The 26,893-nt window shown below is 49.3% G+C and overlaps 1 protein-coding gene across 5 annotated transcripts in view; it reads right to left on the reverse strand.

The window, feature by feature from the left end:
* SCN8A (sodium voltage-gated channel alpha subunit 8) overlaps positions 1-26,641 on the reverse strand; it is a 61,647-nt gene extending 35,006 nt beyond the window's left edge. The window contains exons 1-6 of one of the 5 annotated variants that reach the window (XM_087770988.1): positions 26,101-26,239; positions 14,568-14,897; positions 6,809-6,928; positions 5,241-5,329; positions 4,895-5,023; positions 2,599-2,690 (exon numbers count right to left, since the gene is read on the reverse strand). In XM_087770988.1, the coding sequence (XP_087627114.1) occupies positions 2,599-2,690; positions 4,895-5,023; positions 5,241-5,329; positions 6,809-6,928; positions 14,568-14,843 (706 nt within the window). In that variant the 5' untranslated portion in view covers positions 14,844-14,897; positions 26,101-26,239. Of the gene's footprint in view, positions 1-1,208; positions 1,354-2,598; positions 2,691-4,894; positions 5,024-5,240; positions 5,330-6,808; positions 6,929-14,567; positions 14,898-26,100 lie in introns of those variants that run through there. The other 4 variants (XM_087770992.1, XM_087770990.1, XM_087770991.1 and 1 more) reach the window with 4 other exon arrangements.
* Positions 26,642-26,893: the final 252 nt, after the last annotated feature.

Here is a 26,893-nt window from a genome sequence, read left to right on the forward strand (position 1 = left end):
AACCATGAAGATAAACTGGCAGCAAGAGTGTTCCCAGTGCCGTCACGGGGCAAAGGCAGCTGCAACAACCGCAGCTGAAGCAATGGCCTCCACGTGCTGCAGATCCGGATTGCCCCGGGTCCTCTTCAATGCAGGTGTGTCACAGGCTGGCAACGCACAGAGACTGATGGCATTAGCAAATTAAAATATCGATAACTCAAGTGCCAATAAAAAGATTTGGACCACCGCAGAGTTTAATACGGTCTATCAAGCCATAAGATGAAAGCAATATTTTGATATTTTAGCTTATAGATGCCACAGTCTGTTCCTGTCACACAAATCTATACAGACCCTCTACCTGCATGGAATTTTATCCAGTGGCATATAATATTCCGGTAATATTTCCCATTTTTATCTTGTCTAAAAAGCACACTGAGGACAATTCCAATTACTGATAGAAGATGTAGTTAGCACTCGTCATAAGAGCAAGATAATTTTCTCATCAGCTCACCGCAGTGTTAAAATTTCCATTCCATTACACGTGCTGAAGTAGAAGGGGAACCCCTTTATATTTTAATATTAAGCGTATTCTAAAAAATCACTTCTGCCCTGAGACGTGATGGCACTGAAACCCATAAGGAGCACTCAGTGCCTTAGTTCATATTAAATAACCCAAAAGGCTCACTGCACAAACGCTTTACGTTCCTCCCACCGTTAGTCACGAAACGGAGAGGGCAGCGAGGGTTGTGCTTTACCTACGTGCTGCGGAGCCACAGCTGGGCAATCCTATCCCAGAGCCTGACCGACACCAATAACCACAGTTGTGCCCCTTGCAGCCCCAGCCGCGGATGCGTTCGGCGTGCCCGGCACCCGAACAGGATCCCCCCGGCTGCGTGCAGCAAATCACCCCTTTAATAAAAGTGTGCAGCAGATCATCCCCTTAGTAAAAAGTATGGCTGCACTGAATTTAGAAGGGCTCAGATGCCCCCCCCCCCTTGCTGTCGTTTGAAATAAAAGGAAAACTCCATTAATTTTCAGTAGTATGGAGAGAATGATACAAAACTGAACTGCTCTGCTCCTTTCCATAGGAAGGCAAGGCATGCTGTCACACATTTCGTAACCAGCTCATTAAAGTTGCATCATCTTCACTTTGCTACGATTATGAAAGCAAAACACATACGAAACTTATTTGAACATCGATGCTTTTCTTTGAGCAAGCCAGTTAATACCTGTAGCAGGCCGACAGAATCGCAACTGCACTTCAGATCCGCCCAGTGCACTGCTAACAGCAATGACCAAATACCTTTTGCTCTTTGTGTGTGCACTGCCAAACATTAAGGAAGGCTAAGTAAGAACGTTCTTCTAGCATACTCTCATTCGGTGCAAGGAAAGCAGGTGCCACTTAAGAACATCATGCACAACAGCCAGGTACATCTGATGGGTTTAGCAGTCTGGAATGGGGACAAAAGTGATGGGCCCCTACAATTCCATAGTCTCTTTTCTGGCAAACGTATGTGCAAGTGTAGCCTGAGAAAGCAAAAGAACCATTAGCAGTTAATGCATTAGGAAACAAAAGACAAAGAAATAGAAGACCAGAACTCATCAAGTGATTATTTAAGGTGCCTACCCTGAGACAGGTCAAGCACCTGAAAACTGGAAAACTACAGGTGCTTCAGTGCCTATGAAAACTGAGTCTGGAGCTTGACCTGAAAATCAGGGACACTTTTGAGAGACCATCTGCACGAGACTTTTCTATACAAGAATTCAGGATCAGAATCACGTTCTCAGTCCATAACGCCTCCCTGGTCTCCTACAAGAAAGGAAGGGCCGTCGCTTACCCTCTGACACCCCGACTGAGTTAGAAGCAGCTTTGTAAGTGACGGTCCTGCAAAGTCCAGCTCTGGGGGTGGCACGTGAAGTGGGCAGGGCTGTGAATGAGGACTTCTGGCTCACTGTTCACAGTTCACTGTTCGCAGTCAGCACTTTGGGCCACACACTATTGCATTAATAGGCTGACAACCGGTTCCACTACAACATACGAATGCAAAAGCTGGTGGTGCCAATGCTCCATTTAGCTTAGTCTATCTCAAAATGGCAGCATCAACCCTTCCTGAAGACGGGGACACAAGCTTATTGTCATTACAAGACAACCTGCCCCAAATCCCATCTGACTCCAAGTAACTGCAGTAGCCTCACGCAGAAAGGTTTGAAGCTTGGTTGAGTTTTGCTCACTTGCTTTACAAACTTATTCCTAAAGCAACTCTAGAAACACTGACGATAATGGGATGTCTCGCTGAGCAAGAGACTGTTCAGCCTGAGGAGGAAGGGAGCGGCCGATCCTTTATTCATCTGGAACCAAACTTTAGGCCTGGCTTTCATTTCAGAGATCGGATAGCCACAGGTGTACGCAGGGATAAAGAAGTACGGAACAGTAGACTGTGCATCCCATAATTTGATGGCCCAGAAGCCTTAGTTTCAAGCTACTCTGTTTATACAGACTGCAAAGCCCATCAAAAATATCCCAGTGCCATTTCTGAGAAATAAGCAATGCAGGACGGGAGGGGGGATACGGGAAAGAGATACACGCAAGACCAGCCTTTAATGCTTAATGGTTCTCACCTGGAATAACAGAGATAGTTTTCAAAGCTCGGAGAACTCTGAAAGTTCTCAATGCTGAGACATTCCCAAGGTCCACAAACTCTGTGACATATCTGCAATGAGGGAGGTCACACACAAAAAACACAATGACAATACACACACCAAAATAAAACAACAACTACAGACAAAGCAATACATCACTCACAGGGGCCTGTACCCAACAGCTAACACCAACCGGAGGCCGCCTTACCTGGAATTACAGAAATAGTTTTCAAAGCTCTCAGAACCCTGAAAGTGCGCAGAGCTGAAACATTGCCTAGGTTTACAAACTCTGTTATATACCTGCAGAATTAAACCAGAGTTAATGGCACCGTTGGGGTCACCTTCCTTTTCACATAGTTGTCTGTTTGTAGGAAACAGTGTGTAATTTAAAATGCTTTCGAACTGGCATTTAAAAGAGAGAGAGAGACAGAACATTTCAGAGCCAAAGCATAGTTTAAGTCTCTCCACGCTGCAACCAGCCTGTCCAGGCGCAGGGTTAGGTACTTGTGTTCTCGACTTGAAAATTTAACGCTAGCTCTACAAAAGGAGGTAATCGTAAAACTGTCAAATACGTGAGGAGACTCGGTGACATCGTCTCAGTTCAGTGGTTTCAGGTATATTCGCTTCACTTCATGTTTTTAATAAAGCATGATCATCTTTTGCTCTCATTAGCATCCTTCATTGTAATCCTTTAGCTTTACTGCCTGCTCGTGAGCCACAGGTAGGCATGATTACCCCCATTTTACAAGGGGATAAACCTGAGATACGCAGAGGAGAAGAGGCCTAGTGCAAGGTTAACAGAGTCGCATTTTACCACAACTTAGAACAGAATATTTCCTCTGTGCTGCCTGGGGAGAAATGTGGTACGAAAAAGCAAAGAAACGCACAGTATTCCAGATCCTTTCTGGTGCAGAAAGGCCTCAAGCGCTTCATAAAACTTAGGCCCTCTTAGCGGGATTTAAATAACGCACGGGCTTGCTCCAGCCCCTGACACAAAAAGGGATTGTATTTGAAGTCTACAGGCAACCTCGCTGGAAAAGAGGAGGTTACAGAGCTGGGTCAGCTGGAGATTTAGCCCATTTATTTAAGACCGATGCACTGGGCCTTTTAAAGCTGGCATGCTGTTCCTTGTTCACGTACCGAGAAGCAAAGGAAATAACCAGTTCACAGGTGGAATTCGGTCTGTGCGCGCAGAACGGGGAGCCTCACCCGCACGGGCGTGTTTACACCGTGCGCGGCAGATCCCCGCCTATTCTGAAGTCAAACTGCAGTGTCAGGGAGCGACCGGCTATTTGCCTTTTGTGTACAATGTCCAGCTCTTTGCGTGCAATTTAAATAGTAGAAAAAGAGCAAAAACTCAGGAAAATCAACAACCCTGGGTGCAGAATCCAGCCAAAAAAAGGCATTTTATATGATGAAAGCGTTTTACTACAATTAAATTCAAGCGCTCTGAACCCTTGAAAATTAGGCTCCTGAGCCCTCCTACGTGATCCCTCAGCTTTCATCGGCCGTTGCTGACTACGGGAGCCCCAGCGTGCACACGTGCGGTATTCCAAAAACAAATGTAAAAGGGAAAAAGAAAAAAATCTCTTCCACCGGCGACTCGGACTACCAGTGACATACGCCCGGTTTTCGTCAGCGGTACTAAGCCTAAGCAACGATCAGCGCAGGCCAATAAGGAAAAAACCAGAAATCTAGCGTGCGTCTCCTGGTTCAGCTGTGAATTCAGACATCCCCATGAATCCTCATTATCAGACCAATGTAAGCTGATCTGGCACAAGAGAAAAGAATGAGGAAGGAGAATAAAGCGTCGCCTTTTCTGACACTGCCCCCTCATCGGAAATGGGTTAATACCTGTTCCACCGCAAGTCGCAGCCCGGGAAACGTTAACATGCAAGGCCAAGGAGGGAAGGAGTGGTAGAGACCAGACTTTAAAGGTGTCTGGCTCCTATGTTTAACAGAACAAGCTGCCACTCTGCCATGTCAGCAATCTAAAATGCTAGGCACTATTATAAAGTCTTATATTAATAAAGGCAGTTTTCAGAAAATCCTGGCTTTTGCAGCAGCAACTCCACTAACTCCATGGCGTTGCATTTTAGATCTGTGACTCCATGTCAGGCTAAAGCTTTCTGTTGAAAAATCAAGAAAGAATCTTTTGGGGATTCACTTAAGTTTTCCTTCATTTATTTTTCCCTTACACACCCACCCTCTTCCTAAGGTCTCATCCCCTCCCGCATGCCACAAATACCTGAAATGATCTGAAAACACAACTTACGCCATCATGATCACACTGAAATCTAGCCAGTTCCACGGATCACGGAGGAAAGTAAAGCCATCTATACAGAAACCTCTTGCGATAATTTTCACAAGTGATTCAAACGTATAAATACCAGTGAATGTATACCTGTTATGAGGAAGAAAGAGAGCCCCGCTGAGAAGTTTGTAGAAATGTCATTTTAGTCATGAAAAAAAGATGAATTACAAACACTTTTGTCTAAACAATGTGGATATAAAAGGCGACTTGTATTCATGCTAACTTAAACGTGAGTAGGAACAGATTTCTCAAGAGAAGAGAAACAACATTCCGTGAGATTCTTAAAAACACAAGAAGCATTACTTACTCCACATTCTTCGACCATTCGGGTGGGTTACTAAAAGTCATGAATACACAGTTGGTCAAAATAGTGCACATAATGATCATGCTAAATACTGTAGAACAAAGTCAAGGATCAAAGGGACACTTGCACGGCTCTTCACATCAGCTCACAGCTCCCTAAAGATCACTCTACTGCCATAAAATTCAACAACAATTTGCAGTCTGTTCTCTGTGGACTACAAATAAGAGCCAGGTGCTTCCAGCAGTCGTGGGAAATAAGACCAGGGGCGACTGTACATAAACGGTATTTTTATGTCACCATTCAATTTATTTTATATTTTCTGGTATGTCTCAGCAATTCAAAAATTACATGTCTTAATGAAAACGTCTCCCCAAATAATCCCATCTATTCCGTAACATCAAAATATATCGTCTGCTAATATATCCAACAGGAAAGCAGCGTTGCAATCCACGGACACCTAGGATTTAGCTTGGAGAAAATCTTACAAATCTTTCCAAACGCCTCTGCTCCCTCTGCGTGTTCAGGATCTTGTGTGTCGCGTTTGCGGGGGGAAGGTGCTGGACTACCTGATCCGAGCAGCGTGGCAGGGACGGTACCATTTCAGAATGAGAAGTTTGAGTGGATTTTAACTACTGAATTATTAGGAGAATGATGAAATCCAGGGCCAGATCCAAAGCTGTTTGACTTCCAAAACTGTTCAAGCAGACTCGCATGGATCTTAGATCAAGGCCCAAGATCCAGTGCCAGCACCTCGGTCTCAACCTGACAGATCTGCACCCCTCAGCTGCGCCCCAGCACATCCAGAGGGGAGGGAGAAATAACACACGAGCCAAAGAAAACGTTCCCAGCCTCAGACCCCAAGTCGACTTTGAAAAGATGGAAAAGCTTTTTCTTCATATGAGAGGCAGGGCGTAAGGCTATAGAAGCCTCTAAACCCACAAATGAACGTGTTTCCGTTTTAGAGTCGCTTTCTAAAAATAAATAAATAAACAGGGCAAAGCTGCGCATCCAATACACTACTTTTTTTTTTCTCTCCTAATCACACATGCAGATGATGTTCCCGAAGCTATCAGAGCTGTCTGAAGCCCTGCAGTGGAACACTTTGGAATAGCCTTGCCAGTAGAAAGAAGTTTGAGAGGTGCCAAAAGAGCAAGAAATTAGTCAGCGTCTAATTACATATAAGGTATCTTTGGCTCCTTCTCCAGATACTAATTCTGTTTAACCGTTTTAGCAGCTAGTTAAAGCTCAATTCCTCTTCACGTGAAGCACAACCTTAAATCATACCTGTTCCAAAACTTATCAATGCCTGTGCACTGATGAAGAATGGACACCGAGAGGTACAGTTTAGCAGGGCAAACAAACGACAAGTTTACTTGATTGGATATGTCCAAAGGACCTGGCTTTTTCATTCAAAAAAAGCACGTTTTTGAGTATGCTCTGAGGCCAGTCCAACTTCACCAGCTGCAGAACCGTAATTCATAGACACTATTTGAACTGAGCAATAAGACAATAGGCAAGAGACTTTTCAACGAATATACAAAGGCAAAAATAACTCAGTAATAAAAAGGATATGAATGTATCAAAATTTTAATAGCTATTCTTCTAAACAGATTAAAAGGACTTAAAATGTACAAGGCAGGTGTGGCACTAAATCGGAAGAGTGTTTTCCCTCTGTTTAGTACTACAAAGGTCTGTAGAGAAACAAAGAAAGAAAAAAGAGAGAGAGAGAGTGTTAATGCATGAAAATCAAAGCATGAATTGTACAAAAAAAGACGAACAACGTCCACGGTAAAAACCAGCATTTTCTGCTTTTTTAAAGCATAATCTCCTTTCTGAAGTCCCCATTAGGGTAAAACATACCTACCAGTACCTCATGAATAATTCTACTCCAAGCCATCCATTTTACTAGACACCTCAGACAGAGCAGAAGCAAAATCTCCCATCCAAGAGCGCACATTTTCATCACGCAAGGGTGGAAGCTCTCTTATCCCTATCTAATCGAAAAGAACCGAGGCCCAAAGCAACCAAGGGCCACAAATTCAGGAGAGCAGAATTAGCAGCTGAACCCAGACTTCACGCCATTGCCCCGTGCACAAGACCATCTCTATGGCACGGTGTTGGTGTAGCCTGTGCCTCCTTCCCAAACCTCGCTAACAGCTACCACAACGAATCGTCTTTTTACAAGACAGCACCTCACCTGCAAAGGAAGATTGAGAGGTAAGCAGAAAGCAAACGTCACGGTAGAGTCCCCCACCCCAGCAGACACAACAAGTCAGATACCCAGCGTCCCCACTCACTGGCAGTTTTGAGCACATTCCGCGTTGGTGCGCCAACTCCAGGCACAGTCATGTGCTCTCATTGCCTTTAATTAGCGAGATGCAAGGTTCGCTACTTTATACAGAACCTGTGGAATGAATCATGTAAACGTGAGGCAGAATCGATCTCATCTCTCCGTCACCAGCCTTAAAATACAGACCCACTATTTCTTCTCCCCGCTAGCGAACATGCATATCAAAAAGCACCGGGAGAATCACACGCAGCCATCTGGAGAGGCAAAATTAGAACTGTGGTTGCTTAATACCAGCACACTCAATGCACCTACCGCTCAACTTGAAGGGAAAAAAGCGATTTGTGTGCACTGAAAAGCTAAAGCCCTTTCCCCGGCACCATTTTCCCATTTCTCATTCCCTCCGGGATGCTGCAGCGTCAGCGAGGCAGGATGAAGCCCCGACCGCTGCAGGGGAAGGGAGCAGAGCCGGCCTCGCTGCAGGCTCGGTCCCCGGCACCAGCCCACCGTTTGGCACAGCCCCGAGCCTCCCGGAGTCCAACGCGAGGGAATCCACGAGGGCTTTCTGCCAACGCAGTCACTGTGCTTCCCCAGGAGACTCACTCTTAGGAAATTTGTCATTTCCCTCCTAGTAAGTGAAACAACGTATTTTAGCTCATTTGGCTAAATTAGGCCATTGAGCAGTAAATTATTTGAAAAGGAAATCAAAATCAGATTGTGGTTCAGCACTGAGTGAGAAAGATTAGTTAGCATAACCACTAATGCATCTCCCAACAAAAGCACTTTAAAGACAACCCTGGACAGCTCTTAAATTGCAGCATCAAGAATTAATGAACAGATTACCTTGGCATGTAACAATATTCTAAAAGGCCGTCAGTTTTTCAAAATTGTGGATTACAGGGTGGTCAAGGGACAGCCGATTTTAAGAACCAGCTCTCTCTCCTTCCCGCACACCACAAACTTTTCAAGATGCACAGACCGTTCATTTTTAAACCTTCTCTCGCTGTCCCCTGCAGAGGCTTCGGAGCGGGATACCCGTCACACCGGGATGCTCACAGGCTTCAGCTGTGCCCCTGGCACAACACGGAGCTCTCAACTCTACCACAGCTTTTAAGCAATGAAATCTCCGACGTGACTGTGCTGAACACTACGTGGGCACAAGGTGAGCTGGACAAAGAAATTCCCCCAAAAGCCACGCAGGGGCTCTGTGAGGTGGCTCAGTTTCCCTATGCCTCCACTTCTACGTGGGAAAAATCACCGTGCAGGAGCTCTGTGGTTTGCTCAGACACAGCTCAGCAAGCCAGAAATAAAAGCGTTCTTCGCATGGGGACACAGGTACGTGCACGCTGCTTCGCAGCTGTAAACCAGCCCCCAGACCTCAGAGCTCTGCTGGAAGAGCACGCCGACTCGGGCGGGGGAAGAGGACGTGAACTGCTCTGTATGGAGGGTCGGGGACTCTGCCTTGGCACGCTACAGCGATTACATGGAAACATTCATTTTCAATAGCTGTTTCACAAGGATCGAGCCAGAAAATTTGGCGTTCCCTGTTGTAATATAAGCTGTTTCATCCAACGATCAGGGCAATTGCCGACCGAACATGAACTCCACATTCTGCCTGCCAGCTTAGTCCTTCGTCATTACATGACCTCACATGAGGCAGCTCCTTGTTTTCTCTTCCATGCTCTGCCTGGCTTTCTCTTTTCAGACCATAAGGCTTGCTGAACTTACTCCTGCCTATGAAGCCCATCATAACCGGGCCTCTCAGTACCACCGGAACACAAATGAGGTGCCATACCTTCCAGCCGGCTCATCGATTCCGATGGTTCCCAGATCGGCTGCTCCAGTTCCCCTGTGTACCTTACAAAATCCTGGGTAAATCTCTGCTTGGCCTTGTCAATAGGTAGAAGAGCACAAAAGCCAAAAAGTGTTTGGCAATTTAAAACCTGATCTTAGTTTTTCTTTATGCTGCTGACATATTAAAACTCAATTTCAAAATGGCTGCATGCTCTTAAAATGTTTGCTGGTCCAGGTCCAAGAACATCCTTAAGCCCTTTTAAGATCTGCTGAGGCAAAGCTCAAAACTCAGAGAAAGGCGATACCTGCAGAAAGGCGTTTTGCAGTCTTCTCCTAAGAGATGAAGTCTGGTTGGACTTTCAAACGTCTCAGTTTGCTGTCAGAGAGTTGTGAAAAAGGCTCTGTCCAGTTTAGTTTTCTTCAAGTTGGCTGGGAATCTATGCTTTATGGAAACCTTAGAAATAGTTCTCATATAAAAAGTATTACGATCACAAAAGGTAAGTCTTCTCTAAATCAATTTGCAAAATAGTGCATTAAAGAAGCTATGCTGGAGAGCATGACAGAATGCGTCAAGTGATGGCAAAAAGCATTCCAGTTATCTGAAGATTTAAAACACTCTTGCTTCATGCAGGTTTTACATTAAGCATTTCTGTAATGGCTGAAAAGTGAGGAAGAGTGGGCAGAAGATTTAAGAAGAAAACAGCTTTGTGAACAGCCTAAGAACATATGGAACCATATTCCTGCGGTGGTAGCTGATGCCTGCCTTACTCTCAACGCTAAGCAAGAGAGAGCGACGACTTTCCGATGACACTCTGAGCAAGTTACTTTAACACAGCTATTTTCAAAATTAATTTACAGGCAGCTCTGGCACCCTGCAGGCTGAAGAAGTATATACAGAATTAAACGTCAATGCAAAATACTTTTCAATTCTGTTTTGGCTTATAGAGATGTACTTCCTAATACAGAAAACACACTATTTAATATTAATCCCCCCCCCCAAGGGGACAAATGTATTCTTTCTTAGTAACTCATTCTTCACCACTGAAAAGCTTATGGGGAAAAAGTATCTGCCACATTTTGCTCTTGCTTTAATCTCTTGTTTCAAGCCCAACATAGAAAAAAAACCTGACATTTTTTGAAATGTATCAAATAAAACATTCCTGAAAGCTATATTTTAAAAAATAAATATTGTTCAACATGCAACACTGAGAAAACGATCTGGATTTCACGACAGCCCAATCTGCCTATGTAAGGAAACTCGTTCTGCCTCAGAAGCGGAAATGATTCTCCTTCCTTCCACTCATCGCCAGTGGGCTGCAGCTATTTAGGTGACTGCAGCAGATTCTCTCACCTCCCGGTCCGTGCCACACTCGGCACACCCCGAGCAGAGCAGGAAAGCTCTACTTGCTACGGCAACCCTTAGGACTGGATGCAAGCAGCACCATTATCTGTCGTCTCATGAAAAGCCGTACAACAGCAAACAGCTCGGTTACACTTCGCCTTCCGTCCAACACCCAGAAAGGACTGGAGAAGACGCCTGACAGGGATGACACTCTCCTTTCTTCGCTCTACCATGACAGCAGGGAGGGCACGCTTACTGTTCCTGCTCCTTTTAAGCCTACTGGAGAGATGGAGTGGAAGAAAAAATATCAAACATGCAAGACCCGGAAAAGGGAGAGCTTTTGGAAATAAGGATAAAAGGCTGATTTTTGAGATAGTTTTGATTCTTCCCTCTGTTTCAGTGACCTCACTGAGATTCAAACCCCGTTAAGGGTCTCGTGACCTTGCAGGGCCATTACCTGGCCCTGCAGAAGTCAGCAGCGAAGGCTCCTTGAAGCACAAGCTAGAGCCAGACATGCCTCCCGCAAGCTGCTCTCGCACATCCCTGTCACCTTCCCAGGTCCACGCCGTCAAGGTGACACTCTGGACCGGAGGGCCCGTCTCCAAACCGTGCACCTGACTTGACGAAGTTGCAGGTCGCTCCATTGGCACATCGGCACTAGAAATATCCTCGGGTGCTCATCTGCAAGCTATAGGCGACGCCCGACAATCCCACTCCAGCCTCAGATCTTCATGGATGTAGAGACAGTCCTCTACAACCGCAGGGCTGATTTTTCCATAGAAATCAATCCACCTAAGCTTATATATGGTCTCAGTTCCCAGAATATTCAGGGACCTTCTACTGCCTCGTAAACGGAGCCATTGCAGGAGCGTCAGCACCTTCACCTCGCTCTGTAGCAAGCATGAGACTCATCCTGAGTGAAATGGAAGTTCCTTGAGGAAAACGACCACGACCTGGCAAAAGTCACGTTCAATGGGAAAGAACGGGGCGAGGCGTTGTTTAGCAGGAGGATAGCCTGGGCTATAAATGGAAGAGAAGGAAAGAGCGGTCTAAAATATGGAAAAACATTTAAAAAAAAAAATACTAATAAGGTTGTGGAAGTAAAAGAGGATGATGGTCCTTGCCTCTTGCTTAAGCAAACACTGAAGGAAGACCAGACTACGAGGCAATCGGCTGCTTTGCTTTCATTGCTAGGGATGCTCACATCTTTCCTGAATTTTGTTTGCACGTGTACACAGGGAAGTTCCCGTACCTGCCTTCTGGGGTTTTTTAATTGAAATGTTGCAGGTTTCCACAAAAAATATCATGGGCAAGTACTGCTTCTACCATGCGCTTCAGGCCAGGAACTGGAAGGTGATTACTGCTTGCAAAACAAAGAACCATGAAAAAAATTCTCTCTGGAACTGACATAAAGACAAAAAGGAGATAAATTAGCTCCAAAATCTGCTACCTGTGAGCAAAGGGACTTTCCCGATTCTCCTAAGAGCCATTACTCCCATTTTGCAAAATGAAACTGAGCAAAGAGAAGTAGCTCGGACAAAACCATCGCTTGCAGGGCTGGGCTCCGGACCCAGGAGTTTTGACCCCCTGTACCACGGTTCTGTTTCTAGGTCACGCTGTTTCTCCTTTAAATATCAGTTAACAGGCCACTGGGAAGTTCAGTTTCTCAGTTAAAATGCAGTTTCAGTTTCCTTAGATAAACCAAGATCACTGTGTCCTACTGCAAGGAAAAGCAACCAGCTGATTTGTTCCTATGCATGCTGTACGTCTAGCTTTAAAAGAAAAGACCTATGATGCAAAGCCTTCTGGCAAATGCTGGAGAGGGGGGAAAAAAAAAAAATCTTGGAAAACTTCCCATGATTCAAGCAGATTCGCAATTCCTGATGATTCAGAGAAGGGCCTTTTTTAATGGCCTTAAAAAAAAATTCTTTGTGGGAAGCCACTGACTATTTGAAGCAGCAAAGAAGTAGCACACACCGAAGCTATCGCCATCCTGAAGGGGATGCAAAAGAAACAGAGCCAGTAAAATGTTAATCCGGTGTTTATGGGGAGAGCAAGGCTCTTCTCACAGAACAGCAAGGACGGGGTTGGCAGGGCTGTGCGAGTTTGTCTCCCATCTCCAGAACCTTCCCCTCCATCTGCAGCTGCTCCAGCTCCGCGGAGAGCTCGCGTCTCCGCACGGCAGGCACACCGAGCGAGCTGAAACTCTGCAGCGGCTACGCGCAGAAATGTACGGCTCTCTCCTGGAGACATGACGGATGCCTTCAAAGTTGGGAATGTGGCTTATTTTTCTCTAAAAATGAAAGATTTATTAATAGCATTGTGTTGGGAGGCAAATATGGAGACTGATAAAGCGTGCAGGCCAACGGGGTTCCCCTCTGCCTCCTACTTCTGGGGGAACATTGAGGCACCCAAGAAGCCTTTCCCAGCGCTGCAGGACATGGCAGTGCCCGCTGCCCTTCCGGCACGGCTCTCCTATTTTAGCTAGAAAGAACGTGGCCCAGTTCTCCCACGTGCACTGTCCGTTCAGCTACACGGGCACAAAGAGGGCACACAACACTCCTACTCGGATCTGCAGCGCCGTTTCATGACGCCTCCTTTGGCTGGGTGCAAGCGGCCACACGCCGCCCAAGAGATCCTGGGAACTGCTCTTCAGCTGCGTGTCTCGTTTTCACAGCCTGCCCGCACCAAACCCAGGCAACACCAGGTTTGTCTAATAAAGAGAAAATATTTGTTTAATAAAGAGAAAATATTGCCGAGGGATAACGTTTCCGTAAGTACAACATCCACCTGGACACCAGTCTGGCTGGTGTTCAACACATACACAAACCACTGTACTTCGAAGCCCTGTTCTCAGTTGGTACCTGCACTCCTAGCACCACCGAGACAACAAACGAGCGTCAAATTCACTAGTGTAAATGCAGAAAAGAATGATCAGTTGTACCCAACGTTAGCAGCAAATTCAGCTGGTTTCACGTGAATAACGCCCTGCCAGTCACAGAATCACTTCTGAGGGTGGCAAGAGATGCCTGCCCCAACACAAAGCCAGGAAGCCTTTCGTTACCCAGGACAACTTGCTGACTCTACATGACAGCCATTCCACCCAAGTTTTGAACGGTCCCATCACAACTGTTGTCACGTATACGGTCAAACCGTCGGCTTCTCCAGTGGCGCAGCTGAGCCTGAGTTATAGATGGTAATTATCTCAGCTTATTCAAATTAAATGTCTATCAAAGTAAGCAATGAAATTAAACAGTAGAAAGGAACCTCAGTTTTAAGTCATCTAGCCTTCTAAGAAAAGCAGTGACCATGCTCTTCCTTATTTCACCAGGAGAAGATCCCTCCCCTCCATTTCCAGCACAGTGTTGGCTTACTCACCACTTCCCTCATGACACCACTTCATTTCTTAATACATCTCGGCACCCATTAATGCCTCCTGCCATATCACCTTAATTCCACAGACAAATATTTAAAAAATAAGAATTATGAAAGCGAGTTAATCAGTTTATCGCACTTCTTTTTTGTCATGATTCTATATCCCACTGCTTCATAACGATCACATTCAGACTGAATTCCATGCAAGAAATGAAACACACACTTAAAACCATTACTGTTACCCCTCGATTAAATTCTTCTTATTGCCCTCATGGTTAAAAATGGCACAACTTTGGCACAACTTTATCTATTTTTAGTTTCCAGACCTTGTTCTCCTAACTCCATCCAAGCAGGTGCTTAAAGATTGATCATATAATCTCTATTAAACCTCAAAGAAAAATATATACCAAACCAAACCAAACCAACAAGCCCCATCCAAAGACTCCATTCTTTGTCTTCTACTTAAACCACACCCAAACCTGCAATTTCCTAAGAAAAAGGCCGTTTAGCGACTTCTTTCTTGCAGACTCACTTTCTGGGTCATATAATAAGGGTCAAAGTCCTCCAGTGGTACAGCAACCAGGCCTTTTGGGATGTCCCCGTAGATGAAAGGCAAATTCTTCCCCGCCTCAAGGTCACTGTTTGGTTTTAGTTTGCTGTCTTCATCATCATCCCGGTGGCTGCTGTCTTGCTTTGGACGCTGCTTCTTTTTTAATTCTGCAATGTGTTTCTCAATGTTAGCCAGAGACTCCGGAGTGAAGGGTTTAAAACTATCAGGGCCTGGTGGTGCGAGCAGCCGTGCTGCCATCTTTTCATCCTGCAGCAGCTTCTTTAGTTATGTTGCACCCCGGACAGGTCAGCTCTGCAGGGGAGCAAACAGCACAGGCAGAACAAAGTCAGTCACGGCAAAAACAGACAGACAAGAGCACAGCATTGAAGACCCCAAGGCAACTCTGGTCTTCGAGCCCTCACAGAGTGAGGCAAGCAGACCTGCTGCTTTTCAGTCCCAACACAAGCTACAGGCAGGCGGACAGCAAGCGCTGGACAGTGGGTGAAGCTGCCCGCCCCTGCCTGCCCCTGCCCGCCCCTGCCCACCGCGCTACTTCACCCAGGGCCGGCAACACAAGCCGAGGCGGCATGCAGACCCGGCTCTCCAACGGCCACGCTGACGGCTGTCCCGATCGGGCTGCCTCCTGAACACAGCCTCTACTCTGGACCACAGGAACCGTTCTCATAAGCAACTTTATCAAAACCCAGTATTTTCTGCAAAAATTATTCTACCAGTCATTGCTCTCTAGCAAACTGATTATTATTATTAGGTAAAAATTCCAAGTCAGCTCGATTCCCAGGGTGGTGACAAGGTGCTCAGCCGTGTCTAAGGGCTGGGTATTAGCACATTCCTTACCCTGCTAAGAAGGCATCTGGCGAAGCACCCCCCTCCACACTTGGGGCCGGGTTTATGGGAGAGCGCAGGAGCCGATATGCGCGCGATATGCCGAGATCTTTTGGAAAAAACGCTCCTTCGTGTCCTATCAGATATCATAGCAGGTAAGGAGAAGTCTCCGTAATGACTTGGGCGCACGCTGGAACAGGCGTGCCAGGGAGCACGCTGAACGCTTCTTGAGGCAGGACCCCGACCCCGACCCCGGCGGGCTCACCTCTTCCTTCCCCCGAGCACGCTACGCCTCTGCCACGGGAAGGCAAACCTCCCCCTTTCATTGTACATAAATACAATTATCAGGGTTTCTATTCATTTCAGGCCCTAAGAATGAAATAATTTTAAAAGACTTCCATCAAGTACAATAGTAATTTCTGAAAGTTAAATTTCTATAATAAGCGGGTTAGACACGGGGCCTTCTTTGCATCAGATGCAACGCAAACGAGCACTTCTCCATGATAAAAAGAAAAGGGGAAGCGGACGAGGTCGGGATTTTCCACTGTCCCTACAAAGAGCACCTCGCTCTCTTCCCCCGACTCCTACAAGAGAGCAGAGCTGCGAGGAAGCTCCTTTATCTGAATCCAGCCGCCTACAAACCCTCTGCAGCTTTGCACCTTTTGCCAAGCTCTCGCTCGAGAACCAGCGACGAGAATATATTGCATTTCTGAGCTGCTGGTACCTCTTCGAGCTTTTCACACTCCAGGAGGAGGCCAAGAGAGGAGAGGAATTACAGAAAGCCTGCACTGATGCAACAGCACTGCAGTACTGCAGGCTGGAATACAACCCAGCCCTGACACGGCTTGGCACTTCAGGGAGGGACCCAAACAGCGGCAACGAATTCAAGAGGAAAGGCAAAATGACCACGAGCACACGGCACAGAAAGGATCCCAAAGCTACGCGGGATAAGGTCTCTTCAGTAAGGAAAAACAATCGTCAGTAAGGTCAGATCATTTAAGCTAACACTCACACAGCATCAAAATACATATTAAAGATTTAGGATCTCTGAAAGAAGAATGACTTTCAAATTCCTTGAAAACTATGATAGAGGACTAAATCGTTAAAATTCAGCTATTTCAGCGTGATGTTAGCCGCCAACGGTCTTTACAGCCCTTGGCGCTGGAGGCTGTGCTGTATGCATGCGGGAAGAGTTCACAGAAGCCAGGACGTCCCACAGCGGAGGCAGGCTCCCACCCGTAAGGACGAGCTGGGAGACGTTTGCCCAGCCTCAGCAACGGGCACGCGCCGAAACCGAGAATCACAGCTTCCTATGGGTTGCAGCGGGCTTCATTTATAAATACAGCGTAAAAATAACACGGTCCTTTTTTTAAGAATACCTGGAGATCCCAGCCTTTACCACAGCACCTGGGGTATTTCCAAAAGCCAGAACACCCAGCGCAAAGTCTCCTTCCGACTGATTTCAGGTGATCCCGTGCAACCGCCTCACCCTAGCTGCGACGCTGCCTCTTGCACACTTTCTGAAGGCTCCGATTCACGCGCAAATCTAAAGCTGCACCGCACCTGTAGAACTTAAACGCTGTTTCCATCTCCGGTTTTATTTGGAGAGCCAAAAAACTGAAGCATAGATCTCCCTCCTTATGGAACTACACGGCGTAGCCTGGGCTGGGATTCTTTCCATATAAACTTGACCAGGTATTTCCAGAGTAATAACAATAAAGACTCAAAAAAGATGGCAAGAAGGGGAGAGAAAAGCCGGTATCTTGGTCACGTTATCTCTCGAAACATCACAGAATAGCCTGCTGATATTAAGGAAAAATTAATTTATTCTATTCTTGCAGCATTTGCATGCATTTAATTACCAAATTTCCCACATACTGTGAAACTATATAGCAGCATTGGGGATGTGGTCTAATTGAATGGCACAGATAAATATGTAAGGCCTGAATTTAGAAACCAAAGTAGCTCAGGGACACAGCATAAAAAAGGGAAAAAATGAAGGCAGAAATGAATGCCTGATTTGTATGCACAATTACACAACCGGCAACTGGAAGCAACCAACTAATCTGCTAAGTGGCCATTTAAAAAAAAAAAACAACAGAACAAAACCAATAAAAAAGCCACACCATCCCCCCCCGACCTGGTACACAACCGCCCATCACGGTGGTTTTTGCAAAGATCCTGTCCCGTTAATAAATCAAGACCCACTTTGATGCTACCCCGACAAACCAGGTTCCAAGTTTGCCTCACGCCACTTATTCTCGTCGTGCTCACACACGGCGCAGGCCGTTCCGAAGTGACGAGAAGCGATTGCTTTTGTTTCAGCATTTGGTACCTACAGGCTGCTACTTGCTTGGTAGCAGCACAGAACAGCGGCCGGGGGCTTTCATTTCGTGGGAAGTTCTTGCCTCTCCTGACTTCATTTGTTTTCCCGGTAAATTATCCCGTATTAAGATAATGGACAAAACTAGGATGTCCACTGAAAAGGATGGGAATGGAATGTTATTCAGTTCCTTAAATCAGACCGACAGCAGTTTTTGTATCTTTGATAGCACAACATTCCACGTCCTTACGATGACAAGCCGTGCTTTGCAGCTCCGACAGCCAGCTCCTGATCTTTACCTTTACTCGGCGTACGCAGGCGTAACTACCCAGGATATTTCAGAGAGCTAGTTTTAGTTAAAAAAAACCCCAAACACCAAATATACAGAGGAGTAGTTTGCAACATCCTCCAGGCCCAGGCGCAGCGCGCAGCCCGCCGTCAGGGCCGTGCAACCACCACACCTGCAGCCCTTCGCGCCAGCAAGGAGCAGCGGCTCAAACTGGGAGCGGGGAGCATTCCAGTCGCTACTGAAGCAAAAAAGGGTGAGAGCATCAAGATTTCCGCTTTCAAGATTTACCGTTCTGCTCGGCAGAAAGAAAAGAAAACCTCAATTACAACACAAAATTTTCACATGAGGCTACAGTAATTTTTTAAACGCCCGTCAGCATTCACCACGGGAGGGGTTCTTCATCGGAAGAACAGAATGAGTTTAGAGTGCGTGAACATCTGCTAAAAAACCCCCCAAATCCCCCCCAAACCAGCCACATAGAACGCGGGTGTCAGCACATCTGCTTCTTGGGGGAATTCAGGCTCCAGTCTGCCTATTTTGGTAAAACTTTCTGCTGTAGAGGCCTGTGTGGGAAGCACAACCAAGAGGGTGAGCTGATTTTCATTCCTTTCCCTTTTTTGTGTATTTAAATTAGTTACTAGAAGGTATTAAAAAAACATCAGGCGTTATCTAATGATTTGATTCTTTAAAATAAAACTACTACTTAAAGACCTTTACTAAAATTAGTCCTTACCCACATGTTGACTGAATGAACAAATATTAAACTATCTTCATCCTGAAGATCTCAGAATTTAAGTGGAAAAGTTTCTCTGCAGAGAGAGAGACATAGGAAGGGAAAATAATCTGTCCAGGGTCACCTGGAAACCAGTGGTGGAACTGGAAGCTGACCACATGCCCTGGGACGCTCGCAGGCTCCGTCCTGTTAATAACGGGCCACCAGAAAGCTCCCCCCACCCAGCGCACCCGGCTTTGCACCCGAGAGCGAGGCAACTCCTCTGTCTCACGAGCACCCGTCCCGCTTCCCGCGGCGCTCTGGGAGAGCCGGGCGGCTCGTCCTCCTCCCGGTCACTAAAGGCACCTCCACAATGGCACCTCTGGACCGCTGAAGCACAGCCCGGGCTGCTCTGCGTGGCAAGCTGCTTTAGACCAAAAAGCTTGTAAATTTGATTTTACAGCTGAGTACGGTCTTGCTGGGCTACACAGAAATTGGTAAGAATAAATGCTGGAATTTCTTTTGGCGCTTTCCACGTTTGATTCTTCAACCTCTAACATTTTGAAAATTGTGGCAAAGGCTCCCCATCAGGCAGAGTCGGAGACGAGGGTATGTGCTTTACCGCGCTGCGGGTAACTGCGTCAGGAAGGCCACTGCGCTGCTGCGGGTCCCAGAGGCTTCGGGGGGCTCAGGCCTTCGTCCCGGGCGCCCGGAGCGGGGTGCGCAGAACTCCCTGCGGCCAGACTGCACACACATTTTTCAAAGACCAAAGATTTTACACCAGAAAAAATGCTGTACTGAGGTGCTCAGTTGCTAAGACTTAATTATTTTTTCTAAATGTTCCCAGCAGTCCATTTACTGGTACATTATGAAATATTCTAATAAATTATTCAAGCTGATTGTCAAAATAAATTAAAAAAACACTTTTGAGGCAATATCTTTGCTTTAATACATTTCTTCATTTATTAATTTGCAAGATTCAGTCATTCGCAGTACGTCTTTCAGTTCCTTCGAGAGAGAGCCCTTCCATATGAATTTTTATGTAACCCACACAGGCGCACGTGGCTCTTGATTTGAACACGCAGGGTTGGGGCACAAAGGCAAAAATAGCGTAGATGAACAGCCCTCTGAAATTCTACTGCACGAAAGCCTAAAAAGCTTCAAGCCGAACCAAAATATCCACGCATGAGAAAACCCGTGGCTGGAAACGGCCTTCGGAAGAACTCGCCGATCTTCTCCATCTGCAGTAAATTCTGTGTCTAGAACAGGCCAATTTTATCAATGAGAAGGTACAGCGATACAACTGGCTGAGACGCAGGAGGAACCCTTCCCTTAGAAAAGCCCTCATGTCACAGTTGATGCTATAAAGCGGAAGAAAAAGGAAATATTTGCCACTTTCAAGCAATATTTATTGTTTTGTGGCTGGTCATTTCCCCCACCCTAGGTAAGCCACTGCAGAAGCTCCCCGGGCGCTCGGCTCTAGGCAGAGCTCGAGGGCAGGCTCCGGACAGGGCAGGAGAGCAGTTACGCTCTTGAAACCGCAGCAGCTGAACTGAACTTGAACACACACCTCTAAAGGTAAAAACACGAACAGAAAGGGAGGAGAGGGGAGCGCAGTAGCAACCAAAAGCAACAGAAAAATATTACAAAACATATGAATATTTAAAGATGCTTTAATAAAAACCGGAGAAACTAAAGATCTCGTAACGTGGGCTTTTTCCATCCCTCCCGGTAGCAGTATGACTTCTGTAGTGTCGCTCCGTAAGCCGCAAGGACTCAAACAGCTAACCCCCGCTCGCCCGTCCCCACGTTAGCCATTCCTCAGGGCTGAGCCGCGTTTATCACCCAGCTCACCGGGAACCTGGAGATCCACCCAGGCCGAGCCAGCTGAAGCGCAGCACTTCAACTTCCCCTTTTTAAAGCCTAACTTCTGAATAAAGAATTGTTCAAAATAGTTATTGTGTGATAGTTAAGACACTAACCCAAATTTAATTCCTTGTTCAATTCATTCAGCCTATCAGTGACCCACAAAATAGGAGCAAGGTAACAATTATTCTGTACAGTGGTTTTGGAGGAATTCATTTAATGTGGAGCACTCAAACGGCATGATTACAAATGGTGCGATAACAAACGGGGCAAAGATGGACACATATGAAGGGACGGACAAAAACTGACCCCCCTTCTAGTTCTCTGCTCTTACACAACGCAGGTCTCAGAATTTCTGCGATGTTGCAGAACACAACCCCTGCGGACCCGCCGTTCCCACGGCCGCCTGCGTTGTGCTGCCTTCATCTTTTCTTACCGGCCCATGCATCTCTCATCCGATCAGACACAAATCACCCTCCCCTAACGTCAGCTATTCCGAGTTGTTTTAACATTACCATCGCGCTACTGATTTCACCAGACAGTCAAAAAAAGTTCATCTTCTGCTGGAATCGCCACTGGAATAGCAGCAGTCGTTCAGCCTCGTGTTTCTCGAGTACTTTCCCACCCAGGTGAAATCTCTCTCGCGCTGAAGGGCCTACGTATCACTTAAGTCACAGTAAATCCCTAAGGCTGATTAAATCTGCAAACGGCCTAAGGACTGGGTATCCACTCTGCAAATTCATAACTAGAACGCCAGGCCCCCTTAGTAAAGAGCTAGGCTCCTTAGAAGCAGTCTGGTTTTTAACGATATTGAGCATCGACACCTCTTAGACTTCCACGCAACTGCTGGGAATTCAACATGCCTGGAAATAAAGACACCTTTTTATTATTCTTGTCTTCAGAATAACAATATTCTTGTCTAGCGTTAGTTATAGAAAGAATTTAGTCTGTGCCTGGGCATGCCCTTAGCCACGGAAAGAAAATTAGGTAAGTTGAAGCACTGGGGACAGATACGTAACCTCTCTGTGATGAGCTTCAACCGCTCTGCTTTTCAAGTATCCTCCCTCAAAACTCAATGCCAGAAATATCATCTCAACGGCCAAAGAGAGCCAGATCCTGCTGAGTTTGCCCCAGCAAGCTGCAGGAGCTTCTGATCCCCAGCAAGCACCACCTCCTCCCCCGGGAGTCGGGCTGACCGGCTTCCGAGCACGCCCAAGCCTACGGAAAGGAACAACTGCGCGCATGTACCTTTTATTGGGTTTTAAAATTCATATAGGGAGTTCTAGTAAAAATAAGTAACACTGTATACATCTCAAAAGAAAAAGAGAGAAAGGAGAGGGCTTTTAGCCATTTTCAATGTTTTCTGCTCCCTACTTCTCCAGCAACGAAGGTTTTATTTATGTAAGACCACTACCTGTGAAGTTCACAATGCGTTATACGCTATTCAACAACGAAAAACATTACGGCCTTTTTTTTTTTTTTTTTTTTTAAAAATCCTCCCGGAATTAACTGCTCAGAATACGTTATTTATAAACTCCTCATACCTTTCTGCTAGCGCAGGAACAGCGTGAGCAACATGGAATGGGACCTTGTGGCCTCAGACAGCAAGATTTTTGCATTTTGAAATGGCTGTTTTCAGAAAGGAGCAATTTCACGGTTTTGCTACAGTCCAGTCCCTGCTGGCTACTCTTTCTACTTAAAATACCCTGTCTGCTGGCGTGCTCCATTAGGCAGGAATAAAACTTTGATACAGGGCAAGACTGAGGGAAGAGAAGGCAGAAGTTACTCTAACGTGGGAACAGTATTTAAAGACAGCCTTTCCTAAGGCACGGGCTCATGCGAAGTGTTAAAAGCCAGCCTTGAATCTGAGCGGATGCCAAGGCGGGTTTTTAACACGCTTCTGCGGCAGTAAGCCACCTCTTCTTCACTTGTAGTCTCCAGCGTAGCGACTGTCCGCTCCGCAAAGAAGTGGAATAAGAGGGCATAAGGGGGAAGTCCGAGCACTCGGTTGTTTCTGAGCCCCGCTAAATTGAAGGCAATAGCCCCACGCTGACAAGCTCTGACAACCCGCTACTGCTCACACAAGCCATCGCGCGCAATCTCCTCTCTCTGTTTCTTAATTATTTGCCCCGTGCTTGTTCTCAACTCTAGGGCTTTTGTTCCTTTACCGCACCTTCCTTAATCCAGGCTGTTTCTTTGAACACAACAATAAATTATTGATTCCCGTGTATTTGTGGATGTCAATGGCAGCTGCAGCCGCTTCGGGAGCCCGGCGATCAATAGTGAATGGAAATCATGTGACTGCGTGAAGACGGCGTGCCCCGGCGTCACATACGGCCCCTGGGGCCCATCGCCTCTCCAGCCATTGAAAAATAGTAAGGAGCAATTGGTATGTAAAGCCCTCTCAGCTCATTCTAACGAGAAAGCATGCTAAACCCGCCAAGCAACCCCACAATGAATGCAGACGTAACAACGAAAGGGAGGAAGACGATACCATGATTTAGATTTTCAAGCTACTTCATCTTCGCTCAGCGCCGACTCTGTTTCTCTTTTATTTCACCTCCTTTAACTGAGAATTAAAGTACATCCATGCTCAATTTCTTGCGACATGCGATCGCTCTCTCTTCATTAGAAACCCAGCTTCCCACCTCTGTTCGCAAAATATTCGCATAATCGTACTTGTTCCGCCGAGCGGCACGATATCCATACCATCATCGAGACCTAAGCCATACATATGAGCTTATGTAACTGGTTAAATTGTTTGTACTAGGTCCAGGCCCTTTCACCCAGGACGAATGACACCGTAGAAGCGTTGAAACGCGTAAACAAGGATCGAGTGGCCCTTCAGCCACGTTGCTAATCATTGTATTTAAACATCCCCGAAGCTAAGAACGGGGACTTCCCAAACACGGCGCAGATGGAAAACACAACTCGCCCAGCTCTGAGAGTCCCTGCGTTCTACTCGTACGGGAAGCGGCATTCTGGAGCGCCGCGACGGGCCCTGACCGTTCGTCCGTTACTCTACAGCGCAGCAACTCCTCTCCTCTCGCCCTGCAGCCCCCGGGGACGGGTATTGGTTACAAACGGCCTCACGCACTTTACGTAACGGCACCCTGCCCCCGAGAACCGGCGAGACACCGGGGCGAGACACCGGGGCGAGACACCGGGGCGAGACACCGGGGCGAGACACCGGGGCGGAGGGCGGCAGCGGCCGCGGGGGGCCCGGGCGGGTGGAGGGGTGGCGGGAGCGGCGGGGGCCCCGGGAGCGGCGGGGCCCGGGAGCGGCAGGGGGGGCCGGGAGCGGCGGGGCCCCGGGAGCGGCGGGGGGCCGGGAGCGGCGGGGGGCCGGGAGCGGCGGGGGGCCGGGAGCGGCGGGGGCCGGGCGCTGTCCGCTCCAGCACCACGCGGCTGCCGCCGGCAGCTCCATCGCCGCGGCCCCCTTGGGGCGGCCCCGCAGGGGGAGCGGCGAGAGGAGCTCGGCCCCCGCGGGAGGAAGCGCTCCACGGCAGCCGCCACCGGGGTACCCCCGCACACCCCCATTGGCGTTACCCTGCACACCCCACCGGGGTACCCCCGCACACCCCACCGGGGTTACCCTGCACACCCCACCGGGGGTTACCCCCCGCACACCCCGCCGGGGTTACCCCTACACACCCCCACTGGGGTTACCCTGCACACCCCATGGGGGTTACCCCCGCACACCCCCACCGGGGTACCCCTACACACCCCCACCGGGGTTACCCCCACACGCCGCCTGTCCTGCACTGCGATCTCTTTTTAGAAGAGCATCCATCACACACACAGGAAAAAATCAGCGCTCCTACGCAAGACCGGGGCCAGGCCCCCTCCCAGAGCAGGACCGCCAGCCACCCCCGAGAAAAACCCCGAGGCAAAGCTCTCCTCCCGTTTTGCCCCTAAAGGGGCCAGGAGGAGGGGGCAACCGGGCTCCTACAGCACCCTCGTCCCTTACCATTAAATCCTGCCCAGTGTGAAATGGGGACGTACGGGTCACGGGCTGCGTGGGGGTGCAACGCTGCAGCGTTACCAGGACCGGGTTACCCCTCCGCACGCAGCAGAACCAACCGGCGCCCCACAAACCGGCCCCTCCTGGGCCTCGCGCCGATCCCCCGCAGCACGGCACGCGTGGAAAGCCAGCGGCGGATGAACCTACCGCACCGGGGATCCCTCTCCGAAATTCAGGCCCTTACAGAAGAGCAGCTCCAGCTGTGCTGGCCCTCCCGCGCAGGCCCGCCGCTCACACGCTCCCCTGCCCGTCAGACTTTCAGACTTTACCTCGGATCATCTGCAGCTACTGCCGTGGAGCATCTCTTCCAGCTTCCCCACCCCCACATCAGCTGGGCATAATTTGCACCAGAAAGGAGGGGGGGAGGGGAAGAAGACACCCAGATTTTTAATAGAAAAAGCTCGTGAACGTGCAATTCCCTCTCCCCGGGAGGGAAAAAATAAAATAAAATACATCTGCCCTCACCATTCCCCCAAAATCTGCATGGTGGAAGGAAGCAAGAGCGCAAACCACGATGCCCACATCTGGGTCAGGCTGGAACCTCAAAGCCGCCCCATGCGTCTCCCCCACGAAACTCTGTCCTCCAACTTCTCCCCCTCCCCTGGCAGCCGGAGCCTCGGGGTGCTGGGCAGGAGACAAGGGGGTGCTGGAGGGACGGACCAGCCCTGCAGCTGGGGCCGAGGGGGGAAGGGAGGCCGAGAACTCCAGTTATCCCTCCTCTCTCCCTCCCCGAGACGCAGACAAAGAGCACAGCCCCGAATTTAGGGGCCTGGGAGAGAGGCCCCGCGGGCTCCCCGGGCTGCGGGTGGGTGGACAGACGGACGGACGGATGGAGAAGGTGGCCCCAAGGCGCTCCCGCCGCTCCAGGCTGAGGGTGGGTGCAGGGGAGCCTGCCCCCTCCCAGCCGGCGAAGGCTGACCCCGGGGCCGCAGAGCCGGCCGGCTGCAGGGCCGGCAATCCCCCTTCCCCGGGGGGCCTTCCCCCATCTGGGGCAGGGGCTGCCCCGGGAGCCCCCAGCATCCCGGCTGCTGCCGGGACGCGGAGGGCGGCGTTGGATGGGGGGAGGAGGGGGGCACCCCGGTACCCCCTCCCTGAGCGCCGAGAGAGCGGGCATCCACCGGGGCGACCTCTCCGCCGCAGGGTGCAGAGCGGCGCGGCCCCCCGGGCCCCCCCGCTGCAGCCCGCCGCCGCGGGCAGGGCCGGATTTGGGGCGGGGGGCTGCGCTGCCCCCGGCCGCCTCCCGCCCGCACCCCGAGCGCTGCCCCGGCGAGCCCAGCGCTGCCGGAAAATCGCTCTGCGGCAAAGCCCCCGCCCGGGGGGGGCAGGGGAAGAGTGTGTGCTGCCGGGGGGGGGGGGCATGAATTTGGGGAAAAAAAAACCGACAGAAATGCGGGGGAGCAAAGGCGGGGAGACCCCGGGCACCCCCCGCGGGGTCCCCGCGCCGGGGCTGCAACTTACTGTGGCCGCTGCACTAGCGCGTCTCCCGCAAGGCGTTGCTGGACTGCGGAGGTGGGGGAGCTGCAGGAGGAACTGCGGTTGTCGCCATCTTGGTGCGCTGCCTGCGCTGCCTGCGCTGCCTGCGCTGCCCCCCCCGCGCGGCGCGGCGGCCCCTGCCCAGCCGCTGCCCGCCGGCAGAGGGCTTAGGGAGCGTGGCAAAACTCCCGGCCCCGCACGGCGCCGCTGCCGCCCGGGGACCCCCCCCGCCGCGGGGAGCCGGGACGCCCCGAAGAGGAGACGCTTCGCCGAGTGCCCGCGGCCCCGAGCCCCGCCTGGGGGGCGAGGCGGCCCCGAGCCCCCCGCCGCCTTCCCGGGCGCAGCCCTAGGCCAGCTTAAGCCGAGCTTTCGCCAGCCGGCGGCGCGCCCGCCCGCCCAGGGACGAGCCGGGCCTGCCCAGCCGGTACCGGTAGCACGGACACGGCTCCCAGCATCGGCCCCCACCGCGACCATCCGAGACACCGGGAACCACGGCGGGGCCGGCGGAAGAGAGATGCTGGGCTCGGCCGAGCAGCCGGCGGGTGTGCGCACAGCCCGCGGACGACCCTGGCTCAAGAACAACAATTTCTACCGCTTAGAGCCAAACTTTGTGCGGGCCGGTAGGTCACCGCGCCCAATTTACTGTCCGTGCAGAGCAGGCTTCAGAAATCAGCGCAACAGTCCTGTAGCAAGCAGGCACAGAGCGCGATCTGTGACAGAGGTCGTCAGCAGGGCAAAAGGAAAACTTGGTGTCAGCAAACGCATTTTCTTCTTTTTT

Source organism: Nipponia nippon, unplaced genomic scaffold (assembly GCF_047370975.1).
Source record: "Nipponia nippon isolate SJK-2023a ecotype South Korea unplaced genomic scaffold, ASM4737097v1 scaffold_35, whole genome shotgun sequence".
Taxonomy (NCBI): Eukaryota; Metazoa; Chordata; class Aves; order Pelecaniformes; family Threskiornithidae; genus Nipponia; species Nipponia nippon.